This window comes from Caloenas nicobarica, chromosome 1 (genome assembly GCF_036013445.1).
Source record: "Caloenas nicobarica isolate bCalNic1 chromosome 1, bCalNic1.hap1, whole genome shotgun sequence".
Classification (NCBI taxonomy): domain Eukaryota; kingdom Metazoa; phylum Chordata; class Aves; order Columbiformes; family Columbidae; genus Caloenas; species Caloenas nicobarica.
The window spans coordinates 106,782,780-106,796,406 of NC_088245.1; the positions used below are offsets into that span (position 1 = coordinate 106,782,780).

The 13,627-nt window shown below is 40.5% G+C and overlaps 1 protein-coding gene across 7 annotated transcripts in view; it reads right to left on the minus strand.

Moving 5' to 3' along the window:
• Positions 1–286: 286 nt before the first annotated feature.
• CTPS2 (CTP synthase 2) overlaps positions 287–13,627 on the minus strand; it is a 78,471-nt gene continuing 65,130 nt past the window's right edge. For all 7 annotated transcript variants that reach the window (XM_065627099.1, XM_065627098.1, XM_065627096.1 and 4 more), the window contains 2 exons: positions 5,340–5,450; positions 287–3,640 (listed from right to left, as the gene is read on the minus strand). In XM_065627099.1, the coding sequence (XP_065483171.1) occupies positions 5,381–5,450 (70 nt within the window). In that variant the 3' untranslated portion in view covers positions 287–3,640; positions 5,340–5,380. The remainder of the gene's footprint in view (positions 3,641–5,339; positions 5,451–13,627) is intronic.

A 13,627-nucleotide genomic window follows, 5' to 3' on the forward strand; every position in this document is an offset into this window, starting at 1 on the left:
AAAATACAGATTTCAGATCTTGCTGTGCTCTGAGCATATGCTAAAGAGGAGTTTTAGCCTGTGGTACTGACCTAGACAGTTTAGTACATTAGGCTATTTGTTAAACAGTTCACACTACCCAAGGAGCAATAACAGATCCAAGTCTATCAAGACGTGATAACACAATGTACAGACTAATGCCCTCAGAATAAACATATTGTTCTTTCTACATCGCTTTTATTACATACCCCATTTTGGAAAGAAAACACCAAAGCAAACTGCTTTAATTCACTGTTATCCCTTACAAGAATCAAAATTCCATTATTCACATGCAAATGAAAAACATATAAGCAATCTCACTTTGTTAAAATTTGGTGTGTATTTCTGTATTAGCAGGCTGTCTTTCTTGTCCTGCCACAGCACTAATAAAATACTGCTATCTGCTAAACTGCTGTTTAGGTGGAAACATAAAAGTGTAAATGAATGCATTTCCACTGAAGGTCCTTACTGCAACAGGATGAAAGGTCTGAAATAATGCAAAAGCACATTTCACAAACATTCTGTTTCAGAAGCGTAAGAGTCAACCTTCGAGCTTTGCCCTCTGTCCATGCTTAGGAATTATTTCTTCAGACTTTGGACTGTGTGTTCCAGGTTTAGCTTTTTTATATCATCCTCTCTCTTTAGTGAGAGAAGCCTAGCTATAGGTTGCTTGTGACAATCATGCTTCACTTCACAGACTGGTTGAGATTGGAAGGGACTTCCGTAGCTCATCTGATCCACTCCCTCTGCTCAAGCAGGGCCACCTAGAGCCAGCTCTCCACCACCATGTCCAGACAGCTTTTGAATACCTCCAAGGACGGAGACTCCACAACCTTCCTGGGCAACCTGTGCAAGGGCTCAGTCAGTGTCACAGTGCAAAAGTGTTTCCTGATGTTCAGAAAGAATCTCCTGTGTTTCCGTTCATGCCCATTGCCTTTGGTCCTGTTACTGGGCACCACTGGGAAGAGCCTGGGCCTCTCCTCTTTGCACTCTCCCTTCAGGTATTTATACACATGGATGAGATCTCCCCCTTTCTCCCTCCCCCCTGAGCCTTCTCTTCTCTAGGCTGAACAGCCTGAGCTCTGGCAGGCAGGTGTTCAGCCATCCCTAGGAAATGAGGGTTTCATCATGTGCAACAGTGACTTCGGAAGACAAACGCCATCACTCCAAACATCCCCCCCCTCCTCCTTCTCCCCTCAGCTTTTTATTGCTGAGCACAATGTCATATGGTATGCAATATCCCTTAGGTCAGTTGGGGTCAATTGTCCTGGCTTTGTCCTCTCCCAGCTTCTTGTGCACCCCCAGATCACTCGCTGGTGGGGTGGTGTGAGAAGCAGAAAAGGCCTTGATGCTGTGTAAGAACTGTTCAGCAACAACTAAAACATCCCTGTGTTATCAACACTGCATTACAAATCCAAAATATAGCCCCATACTGGTTGATATGAAGAAAACTAACTCTATCCCAGCCAAAACCAGTACACTCTCAGCCTCCCCTCACAGGAGGGATGCTGCAGTCCTTTACTCACCTTACTGGCCCTTCACTGGACTCCCTCTAGTACGCCCATGTCTCTCTTGTACTGGGCAGCCCAGAACTGGAATGAGTACTCTAGGTGTGGCCTTACCAGGACTGAACAGAGGGCAAGGATCCCCCTCCTCAACCTGCCAGCAACACTCCTAATGCAGCCCAGGATTTGGCTGGAAAAGGCCTTCTTCGATTTTGGAAATGGCACGCTGCTGCTGCTTCTGTCAGCTCAAGTAGGTGATGGATCCCTCGTGCCAGTGATGTGTTTATCTCCAGGACCCCACTTTGTGTAGCACAGTTGGCAGGAAGAGGATTGGTAAGGGTGCTGGGAGATGAAGGTGCTGTTTCTGGCTTCACTCCAGATTGTAAGTCTTTTTGTCCCCTCAGTTTTTTGGATAAATCACAGCATCTCACACACAATAGAACTGCAATGGGACTAAATGAAAAAGTTCCCTCCTTAACACCACAGTTTACAATTGGTACCACGATTCTTAACACAGTAGCTAAACGCTTCTGAATAACACAATTTAATATACTTGAAAATACATTTGCACATGACATACAATCTTAGCAAATGCTTCACTTTCACAAACCAGTGGCCAGCGTCTCTCATTGGGGAAGACATACAGTGACACCAATTCTGCCAATACCTGCTGTTTCTCAGGCACACATTTGCAAACCACTTCAGAAAAACACTGCCACAGGAACACATTTCATATTTCATTACTTTTAAAGCTTCATTTAGTGAAGAGATAAATTGACTGTGTAACCTGAGATTTTCTAAAGCAATGCAAAGCTCTCAAACTTACTGTTTTACAAAGCTGTAATAAGAGACATGGTGCTTTTTAATTTTGTACAGATATTTACCTTTTGATGAATTAAAAAAAGTCTCTTTACCCCAAACCAAAATGAAACACGAAACTCAAAATTCAGAAGTTTTCTTTACAGAAAAGGGTGTCCCTGGCATTTGGAGCCCATCAGTTACACAGCTGAGGTCCCGCTTCTGTGACAGGTCTAATGATGCCGCATTGCTAACGGGATCCAGCCTTAAACATGGTGCAGCACCTCTTGCCTTCCCCTTCTATCTCAGCGATTCCAGCTGCAGTCCTGGCTCTGCAGGGCTGCCCACTATTGTCATGCAGTGATTTGTCACTTGTGATTTCTAAATTAAAATAAGCTGTTCTATCCCATTGGGGAATGAGTGCCATGACCATAGAGTGGTCACTGGATAAGGGAAAACAAAGGTGAACCTTAATTCACATCTATACTCATTTATTGAAATTGAGTGTTGCACAGCTGGGGCATAGATAATGCTTCAGGTTTGTGACTCGTTCTTCCACAACTTTCATATAAGTGTTCAAATTATATTTTAACATATGAGTGTATTTACTTTCTCTCTTACAAAATACAAATACAAAACTGCCTTCTAATATCACTTCTGTAATTTTGTAGGTCAGAATTATGTTCAGTATTATCAGCCTTTCAGAAGAAATAGAGTAAATAAACTTGAACTTTCGTAAAGTGAAATCACTTACAAGAACAAAGTGAAAAGACATGTAACCAACATCAATTGTTATAATCATGAAGAGCTGAAATACATCAACAATTTCTCCTTTGTACATATTGAACAGCAAAAGAGTAAAAAAATATATATATATACAACAAGCTTAAAAGGGAAACAAACTTGAAACAGTTCTCTACCACTCATGGATAAGACAACTTTCCCTTAATTTTTTTTAGTGCATTCCCTCTCATTCAAAAGAACCAATGCATTTTATCTTCCTGTTCTAAGGTGAACTGAAAACAATCGAATCTTTCTTCAAATCAAGAACAGTCATGAACTAGTGAATTAGTACATATTCACCTGAGATCATTCTGAAACACAGGACAGAATCAATAATGATTAACAGCTAAGGTGCACAAACATTTTGCCATTTTTGAAGAGAAACAGCATTTATACAGAATGGTTTTTGCTACAGGACAGTAAAACTGCCATCTGTAAAGAGAATTATTGAAAACAGTATAGGAGGAGACTATGAGGACCATAAGCATCTTACTCTTCTACTTTCTTGCACTCGGTAGTGTCCTGTTCCCAACTCTCTGGAAGAAAAAAGGGGAAGGGGAAGAGGAATAAGCAGGAAAAAAAAATAATGATTAAAAGTATCTCTTGTATTTCTTCCCTAACTCAGTTTATTTTATGCTTATGTCAGCTTATATCAAATCCATTGACTGACTTCAAAGAAGTCCTATGGTAAATACTACAAGCTGATTCATTACATCTAGGTCAAACAGCATAAAGCAAAACCACAAAGCTAAATATAGTCTACATGTGTACCCAACTGTGATTAATGGGTAGAATTAACTCTAAGATAAAGATAAAAATAAACGATCCAATGCTTCTATCCTTCTTTTATATCTGGAATTAGCTACTTAATCTTTTCCAGAGTAATTCTGTTGAACACAACTAGTACCTGCTAGTGACATGTTCAAACAAAATCAGCTTGACTACTGATAACCACTTAAAAGCATCACAAAAGTACATTCATCCAAGCATCGAAAAAGTCACAACTGGAACAGTAAACAGAGAGTCACCATTCATAAGGGCCATTGAGGAAAGCAGGATCAAAGCTAACGGGGCTGTCCTGTACCATGTGTCAATCTCAAGAAACAGAGCCATAGTGATGTTTGGAGGTGGGAAGGAGATGGGCAAGGGTGAAAAGGAACACTTCGCTTATTTTTTGGTCATTTTAGACATGCATCAGTACTGTAGCTGCATGCAGCAAGTCATGAAATCATTTAATATTCTGTTCTCCACTCTCACGACTTGGGGATGCATTATTATCTGTAACATGAGGTACATGAGAGGGGAAAAGAAATAAACTAAAAAAGACAGAAGAAACCTGTGGTGCAGCTACAGACTAAACTCCAATTTCTAGCATCTCATGGCAGTATTTTAATCATGAGACCATCAGGCTGAAATGCATCATTCATATGCAGCCTTAACCAACTCTTTGGCACAGCTGCTTAGTGACTACAACTTGTGAGGGGAATAAAATTAGAGGGGAAGGTTGTGTCCTGCTTACAGAAGAGATGAGAAACACTGAAAAGCAAGAATGTACACTAGCATCAGGGTACCACACCAGCCACAACTCTGATGAACCTGTGTACGGAAAGTTAAGGCTAAGATTCAAGCCCAGACCCTCGGGAGGTCAGGTGGCCCACAGGAAATATGATCTCAAACTTAACGGAAATCTATGGCTACCATGTTTACAGGTGAAAAATAACCAACTCAACATCACTTTGGCATAGCCTATAGTAAACAAAGCTACGATTTTATAAAACTTGTTTTTATATGTCATCCTGCAGATTAAATCCAAGTATTTAACTCAGGATGCCTTTGTTGTATAAATGCATCAAATTCAGTTGCAGGTGAATATTAAGGCAAAACAAAAAGTCATGTCAACATGGTGTACTCAAAGTCATCCAAACTGGCTAACTGAAGTAACAAAAAAAGAAAACTTAATTTTTAAATGTATTGTACCTTCAAATACTAACACAACTTGATTTTGTACAGCATCCTACATACAAGCTGTACCCAAAACACTTCGCAGACGTTAATAACTCAATTGCAGAATTAAGCAGCAGAAGAGGAAAATAGTTAAGTGCTGCAGGCAAGAAAGAAAACATAAGCTCTCAGATGGGATTAGAAACAAAAGGGAGAATCAAGATAATTTTGTCTCCTGTTTTAAGTCTAGAAGAAAGGAATGTCATAAAGCAGTATCAAAATGATCCAGTTTACCTCAACAGCATCATCCATTTCTGTGACCTCATACAATAATCTCAGCTTGTTTCTGAATTAGGAAACTCTTTCTCTGGAGAGCTGTCATCACTGAGGTCACTGTAGCTGTCACTGTTAAAAGCAATACACAGTCAGAAGGATTTAAAACAAAAATTTTATTTCAGACCCTCCAATCCAGGTGATGCACATGACAAACACTTTCCTCAAATGCAAACCATTTCCAGAAAACTACGTTAGGCTCATGCTCAGTTTTGGTTTGGAGTCTGAGAACTGATGAGAAAAAAAGATTCTACCATATAAACAGTACGTTCATTTTCTTTTTGCTTAGATCCTGTAGATTCATTCTATAGTCTGCTGGTGATGTAGGCCTGCAACCATGATTAACGACAAGGAGAATAACAGGTATTCAGAGCAAGACTAAAAGGAATTTCTCCTTTATGATAAAGAAAATTATCGTTTTGACCAAGAAAAAGATAATTTTAACTTTATTTACTCAGAATGCCTCAGTTAATACTTAAATTACAATTCTTTCTCTTCCAGTCAGAACATAAATCATTTTCATTGCACCTGACAGTTTTTCCTGAAGTTTTATCCCCTTCTGCTGGTTCCTGAGAAAAGTAGACCAGTTTTCATAGAACAAACTGCCATGCAAGTGATCATTTTATAAGTGATCAGAACAAGAAGACAGTGAAGGACAGGAATCACCACAGCAACTGAGAGAAAGGAGTGCCCACAAACCACATTCTCAGTCACCTATGATGTCTATCAGTCTCCGGGTTTATCTTAAGTGCACAAACTGCACCTCTTCAGAAGAACCTCCAGCTCAACTCCCACCTACCATGCTTCACTTCTATGGTCTGTTTTCCAGATACTTGAATTTCCCAAGATCAGAAGCCCAAAAAAGGGAGCCCAGGGAACTGACAAGCACATTTGAGCAGCAATAATTCTGGTCAGTTCTGTGAGACTTCAGAGAACAGGTTATGGTTAACACAGCACAGATGGGGATCTCATTTGTGTGGGTAGACCAGTGTCAGCCTTGGGTACCAGCTCTAACCCAGCCACTGCACGCCTGTCTTGTCACATCTCACTCATCACATACATCTTCATCCTCCAGCCAACAGGACCTCAGCCACATCACACTCCCCACCTTTGGGCATGATCTCCTGCTGAGACACCAACCACATAACCAGCCCATGGCCCACCTAGACAGAGCCTTATAAGCTGAGCCGCAGTGACCGCCAGCTGTGCAATGTTTGAAGGGGAACTATGCAACCCCACAGCTGGAGATCTTTGATCTCAACTGCAGTGTGGAACAGAGAACAAACTGCTTTCAGCTAAACTGGTGCTTGTTACTGAGTACTACTTGGTAGACTGAATTTCACCTTCACTTCTTTGCAAAAAAAAAATCAAAGATTATGTAAAAACACAGCCATTTTAACAGAGTGGAAGTGGCAGGAGGAGTGGCACCAACAGTGATCTCAATTAGTTGCTGCCTCTGCCTGTTAGGAAAGCCTCCCACAGTTACAGCAAACCATTGTACCAAATTCTGTACAAGACAGCATAGATATCCCAACTGCTCTGTGTTCTGACATTAAGACTTTGCCTACAGCATTCCGTCCTTTCTTCACATGATAGACATGTTGATGTGGTTCCTATAAAGAGCATATCATATCGGGCTAGTGAGAAATTCTCAAGTTGATCATTTCACCAGCTGGCAAACAATTACACAGTTCAAGTGAGGAAAGTGTTGTTAACAGTATGATCAAGCATGCCAGATGCACACAGACAAAGACAACATCACTGACATTGTACTTACTTCTTTCTGAAAGGACCCACGGAAACATGGAATAAAAATTCAGTATTATTAAAACAGTTTTGCATTTTCACGTCACAGCAAAACAGTAAAAAATGCCCAAGAACAGAGGGTAAAACTGTGATTGCAGAGAGCTGCTTAATCTCACAATAGCTCTGGTTTAACCCCAAAGTCTTCAGAGAACATTTTTTTGTTATCGGCAGTCACAGCCCAAAAATATAGGTTAAAGTTCTATATACAACACAGTATGTGAGACAAATGCTTAAGTCAAAATGCTCTGGGCCCAACGAGGTGAGTGGACAACTGCCCAGCTTTATCTCTTGCAGACAGTTGGGTGCTGGTCCCCACCCAGCACCCTCACCATCTTTCTTCCCCCACCCAGTTACGTGGGGTTCAGAGGTATTCGCCCATAGAAGCAGTCGCATGATGCTGGATGTTCCTGCCATGTCACTGACTTACCACTCCAACTTCTCAGGCTGAGGGTCACTTGGCCAGTCACTAGCCCAGACACTAGAACACTTATGAGGCCGATGACCATCTTGTTCCTGTTCCCACATTGCCCAATTTAGTACAAGGTTTGACTCCACATTTCAGAGACGGGCTCTTGTCACCATATTCTTGACTTTTGCAGTAGCACATCATGGTCTCCCCTACTTTACAGATGTTCTGTTGGGTGTAAGTCAGTTTTATATCTAACAGGCAGGCCACAGTGGTAAGAAGGGTAGAGGAAATACCCAGGTAAGGATCAGCCCTTGAGCTTCAGACTCAGGTAACTGTCAGTCTCACAGTTCCAGCTGCTTGAATGGCATCTTTTCTAAGCATCCCCAGAGGCTGTGGTGTCATGCTAACAAGAAAAACTTGGGCTCCAAGGAAACCCGAACTTCTTCAAGAGTTAAGCTGCCAGTGGACTTGAAAGCAAACAGGGACTCATGAATCTTGACATATCTGCACCTGGGTGCTATAGCTTCAAACCAGTGCCGATGTCCAGTTTGTAAGATTTACTGTGATACGAATTGTGTAATCTGAAGAAAAACTCCAGGTGGTATTAACCACAAATGAAGCATCACCACTCTTAAGGAACAAATGTTTATTTCCTTACAAATTACACTGAGTTGCTACACAGATATTAAACACGAAAACCAAATGGATATTTTGTGCTCACAGTTGCTAATACTATGTAATCTTACTTGAATGTGCTGGGTATGAAAGTGGTGGTGGCAGGAAATCAAATAAGCCTGGCTTTTCCTTTATGAAATTCTTTTTCACATTGAGACCTCAACTGAAAAAATGTGCTTCGGCAAATTTTCTCATTTTGTGTACAAATTAATCAGTAATTTTCTTGGGCAGGAACCTGACAACGACTTCATCTTGTTTGTAACTAGATGGACTCCACAGTGGACTCCAGCAAAAAGGAGCTAGTGAGCAGATCTAAGGCCACCACAGCAGTTCTATTCTGTCTTGTTTTTTTGTGGGGGGGAGGGGTTTGGTTTTTTGGGGTTTTTTATGGGATCTGGAGCATAAAGATGTGGCCAAGAGAAAAACAGAACAAAACTCAGAGTATACAGCGTTACTGCATCTAGTCGGTCAATTCAGCTTTCAGGCTGAAGGATTTTAGTCACTTTGATCCTTGCACCTAATCTACCTGTAATTAATGGAAATACATTCACTGCCAAGTGCAATATCAACCAGTACCTAGCTGATATTTCACTTTGCAGTGAACTGCAACATGGTTCCCAGCCAGAGCAAGAAAAACATCCTCTGCTGAGAAATTCCATTACGGGGTTTTGTTCTGTTTTAAAGTTCATTCATCCTCAGATCCCCATCTTCTCATGACACAAGTAATAAAAAGAGCTTCCCCCTGCATGTGTTCCATTATTACTGAATTCAGGCGCGTTTCAAATCTCTCTGTTCTACTGACAGAGGTATCATCACAGCTCTGCTGTGCATCAGTCTAAAGCACAGAAGGAAGCAAGATGAGAAGATTGCCTATCAGTGTGGCACGAAAGGCAGCAGATAGCTGGGGCCACACAGCATGAAGTTGGAACACATCAGCTCAGCGACAAACAGCTGCAAACCCACTAAAATTAAGACTCAAAGTCAATTTTAAACATGTATTTCTCAAACAGCTGCTCAGAAGTACCAAATTGCCTGCTTTCAGTGTTTTTATTAAGAAACACGGGCAACTGCAAAACAGGTACTCCTTGAATTGTCTGTCTGTTTCATTTGGAAAATCTAGATCAACATTCTTTAAAAACAAAGTACTTGCCACACTTTGAGAGGGGCTTTTTTTCTTCCTTTTTTAATGTATAATTGACAAAAAAAAAGTCATTTTCCAGAAATGTGAGCAATTTAAACAAGTAATGAGTTTAACAGTAATGCGTTTTTCTGCAAAGGCAGGAGCCAAGCTAAGTGTACTTCTTCCTCAATGCAAATTGAAGATAAATTAATTATTAATTTATTTAGTACAGGCTGTGGCTGTTTAAAACAAACAATTGTAATAGCTTTCAAGAACATAGCAAAAAGAAATCTCTCAATTATTTATTCCCCCCCTCAAAAGTAGAATGATTAATATTATTATAGTCATTAAGACATTGTTTAAAATAAATGCATATTTGATTGTGCAATGGTTATAATTGCAGTCACCCATATTTCTCAGTGTGTATTTTTATAATCATTGCACGATCATAAATCATTTATTATGATAACCATCACTATATGATCCTATGCTTACATGAAACCTGGTTTCATTAAAGAATCCCTCATAACTAAGACTCCTCAGTTCCAACCTGCGAGACATCTGCACTCACATAACTGGACGTAGGATAACGGTTTTATTAGGACCCAGCATTAAAAAAAACAAACAAAAAAAAAATCACAACCAAGATGCCAGAATATATCTGGGTGATATAAAAACTCTTAGCTGAGTATCATGCACTGGATTCAATTCATACAGCTTTAGACATCATCTGAGCTGTTTACCACCAGCTATTACAGTCATTGGAGAGAAACAGGCACTTGTAGGGTGCTTCTGACCCACTCAACCATTACAATCTATTTGGCTCCTTTAAAGTGCATATTCACTTAGTAACTGCAGAAGAAGACTTGGGCTGACCAGCTCAGAAGTGTCTTCACTGTAAACACCTAACATTGAAATGACAAAGTAACTAACGTAACTAACCATTACTATGTTCATCACTAAGTATCACGATGGTTGAGAAGGGATTTACTTTAAAACTTTTTCTGTTGTTTTCGGTAAGAGCTCCAAGGGCACCAACAGGTCTTAGCTGCCCTGACCATCCTCACCTGGGGTCTCCATCCATGGGCCTGGGAACCTTGGCCCCCAGCCCTGGCCTGAGCTATGTCACAGGCATGCCTGTACCTATCTCCGTAGTTCCGTAGTCACTTGTTGACTGGACTTTTGATTCACCTCAGACCTGACTCAACACTTTACACTTCTGCACTGGATTGTCTGTAGGACATGGTGTCCATCACTGGAGCCAGTCCACCTGCCTTCTTTGCTGACTGTGGCACTGACTCCTGCTGGTGAGGACACTTACCCCTACCAGTACAGCCACCACCCCTGGCTCCTGGATTGTCTTCTTTTGTGGAGCAGCCCCTCTCTTGCTGCTCTCTCAACAGTCTTCAACCACAACATTTCTTTCATATTCCTCTGAAATGTCTGGATTTGGCCAATGGCAGAAATAGCATGCTGTGCCAGATATATTATTGGTTGGGGACAAGGTCCCATCAGAGATAGCCCTGCCCATACCTCCTTTGTCCCTCATAGACCATGACATGTCACACAGGCTTTTTCCTGGTCTGTTTATAGGTGCTTGCCCAAACCTCTCTACACAGCCGGTTTAGGAGGCAGCTGGACCATGTTAGTGCAGTGAGCACCATATGGACAAGTTTTCTGAGGTTTGTTTTTTTTTTTTTGTTTATGCACCACTCCTTCTGTCCTCTGGCCACTTTTGCTGTTTGTTTGAATGGAACTCATAAGCCACCTTTTGTTCGAAACCTGCCCAGAACTTAACAGATTAGTCTGTGACTAGATGGCATTGGTTTGGTCCCTTCCATTAGCATATTGACTGATGACTCGCAAAAATTTCCTTTGGTGGCAGCCCTCATTGCCCACACTTCCTCCCCTATGAACATTTCTCACTTCCTACATTTCTTTCCCATCTACTGGACATTTGCATTTCTATTATTTATCTTTAGCCTGTAACTCTCTTCCTCCAAAGAAACACATAATTTCAGTATTTTCAGCTCAGGTTTTCAAGTACTCTATCTTTTTATGTTATTTCTTTGTTCTGAAGAGTGCTTTCTGTTCTTCTTTAAAAGATACGATTTGCAAATACCATTAATGAACTGTGGCTACTCTTGCAGACCATTAATAACAATGTTGGTTGAGGAGAAAGAAGAAATAAAGCCTGCTGATTCTAAATTTGCTATGGGAAAAGAAAAACAAATGAACTAAACAAAAACAAACAAGCAAACAAAAACCCACAAACCACCAGCAACATGGCTTTATTGTACATCAGTGGTTTTGCAATCCATATGACAACTGCTCCCAAACATAGGCCAGTTTTTAATACTTTTTCCAAGCGAAATTCTGTATGACTCAGTAAAAGCCAACATTACATTTGAAGTTTCACTCTTCATCCACCAGTTTTCTATTAAAACCTTTTGGTTTCTCTAAAAAGCAGCATATTTGTAGGTTTTTTATTCTTTCTGACTACCTCCTCTGGTTCTAGTGCTCTCTGTCCTTTAAAATGAAATGCGTAAACTGGCAGCCTCTCACCTTCCTCAGCTCCTTATGAAATGGTGACTTCAGTACTTCCAGGGGAAAATTTGGAAAAGGTCATGATTTAAAAGCATTCACGCGGAACTGAAGTGCATGGCTTTGTCAGATGGTTACGTACTCGTGCCATAAAACACGAGAGGCTGAAGCCACAAACGCAACTTAGATGCCCAACTACCAGTTCAGGTAACTACATAATGACTTATTACTGAGTTACTCTGACCTTTTGCTCGGCGCTTGACTGTCTCTGTACACACCAAAGCTCCTGGTAACTGAGTTTACCCCAGAGGACGCACTCCAGTTTCAAACTAGGTATGCTCATGCTTATGTGTAAGCACTGCCAGACTGTCTACCAGACCAGGCCTCACAAAAATTTATGAGAAAGTTTATTCACTTTTAATTATTTAGAGCACTCTCCTGGGAGGTGTGATGCATCTTTAAATTTACTGTTTGCTTTGCTTAGAAGCTAGGCCTTCTGTCCAGGTGTCAGATGTTCTAAAATTGCATCCTTATTCTTGGGCTGTTAAATGGTCTGGGGTAATGATTTCTTGTTAGGAAACTGATTCTGAAATATGTATTTCGTTTTGTCTCAGGACTTCATCATTAACTCTCTTTTTAATGCTTTTAATAGCCTAATTTAGGTAATCTGCTCAACTTGCTGGTCTCCAGAAATTCTTTCAGGTTGCGTCTCTGCTCTAAGTCAACAGTGTGACTACAATTCATGTAGGCAGTGCCGGATGAGGTGTGCAGAAAATCCTTTCCTCAGATTTGTTTCAGTCTTGCTATGACACGCCTTAGCTTTGCGGTTCAATGAAATCGTCAGCATTCTGAGGTTTAAAGGTTTAAATTGGAAATCCTTTCTACTCAGCAGGTGGATATATTAATATGAGCGAGTGTGCTGTAATTAGCACTGAAATTCCCTCCTGAACATTCTTCCCTGCAAAATGCTCCTCTTTTAGGCTCAAAATGTTTTTCTATTCCAATGCTCTTTCTCAAGACAGAGGGGTTTGCTTGATTGCTGTAAATGGTAAAATTTGTATTTTTATAGATAAAGCTTTGGGGTATGAATTTTTGTATTTGCTAAAATATTTAAGTGTTGGTTGGAGTTTACTGAATGAAGATGAAGAGAAAGAGCTGGTTATACTTTTTTATTGATTATATATTAATTCAATTAAGTGTAAGTGCAGCTCATTCACTAACTGCTGGAATTTAAAGTCAAGGTTAGAAAACATATTTGCTGTAACACTAAGGGAATTAAATTTAAATTAGCAGGACACATGCAGGTCATTCATTCAAAAAAAGTCATTTTTCTTTATCTTAGAGACATGAACAGGTATAGATATAGGAGAAAGCAGCAGAAGAAAGGATATTTGGGCCTGGAAAACAAGATGAACTGTGAGGCACAGAGTGCTCCCACAAGGAAAAGATTGAAGACCACTGCGCTTGAAGACTCCCCTCCTGCCAAGCATCACAAAATTTGACCTCTGTAATGCACTGCATGAATTTTAAAAGGTAGATAATGTTATGACCACTAATAACAATGACAGGCCAAGGTAACAGGAATATTCCAACCAAGCTGTAGTCTGGAGATCAGAAAGAAATTCTCTCTGTATGTACATCACTGCACGATTGGCCAGGATGAGCAAAGATAAAGTGCATTTCTGAAAGACAACT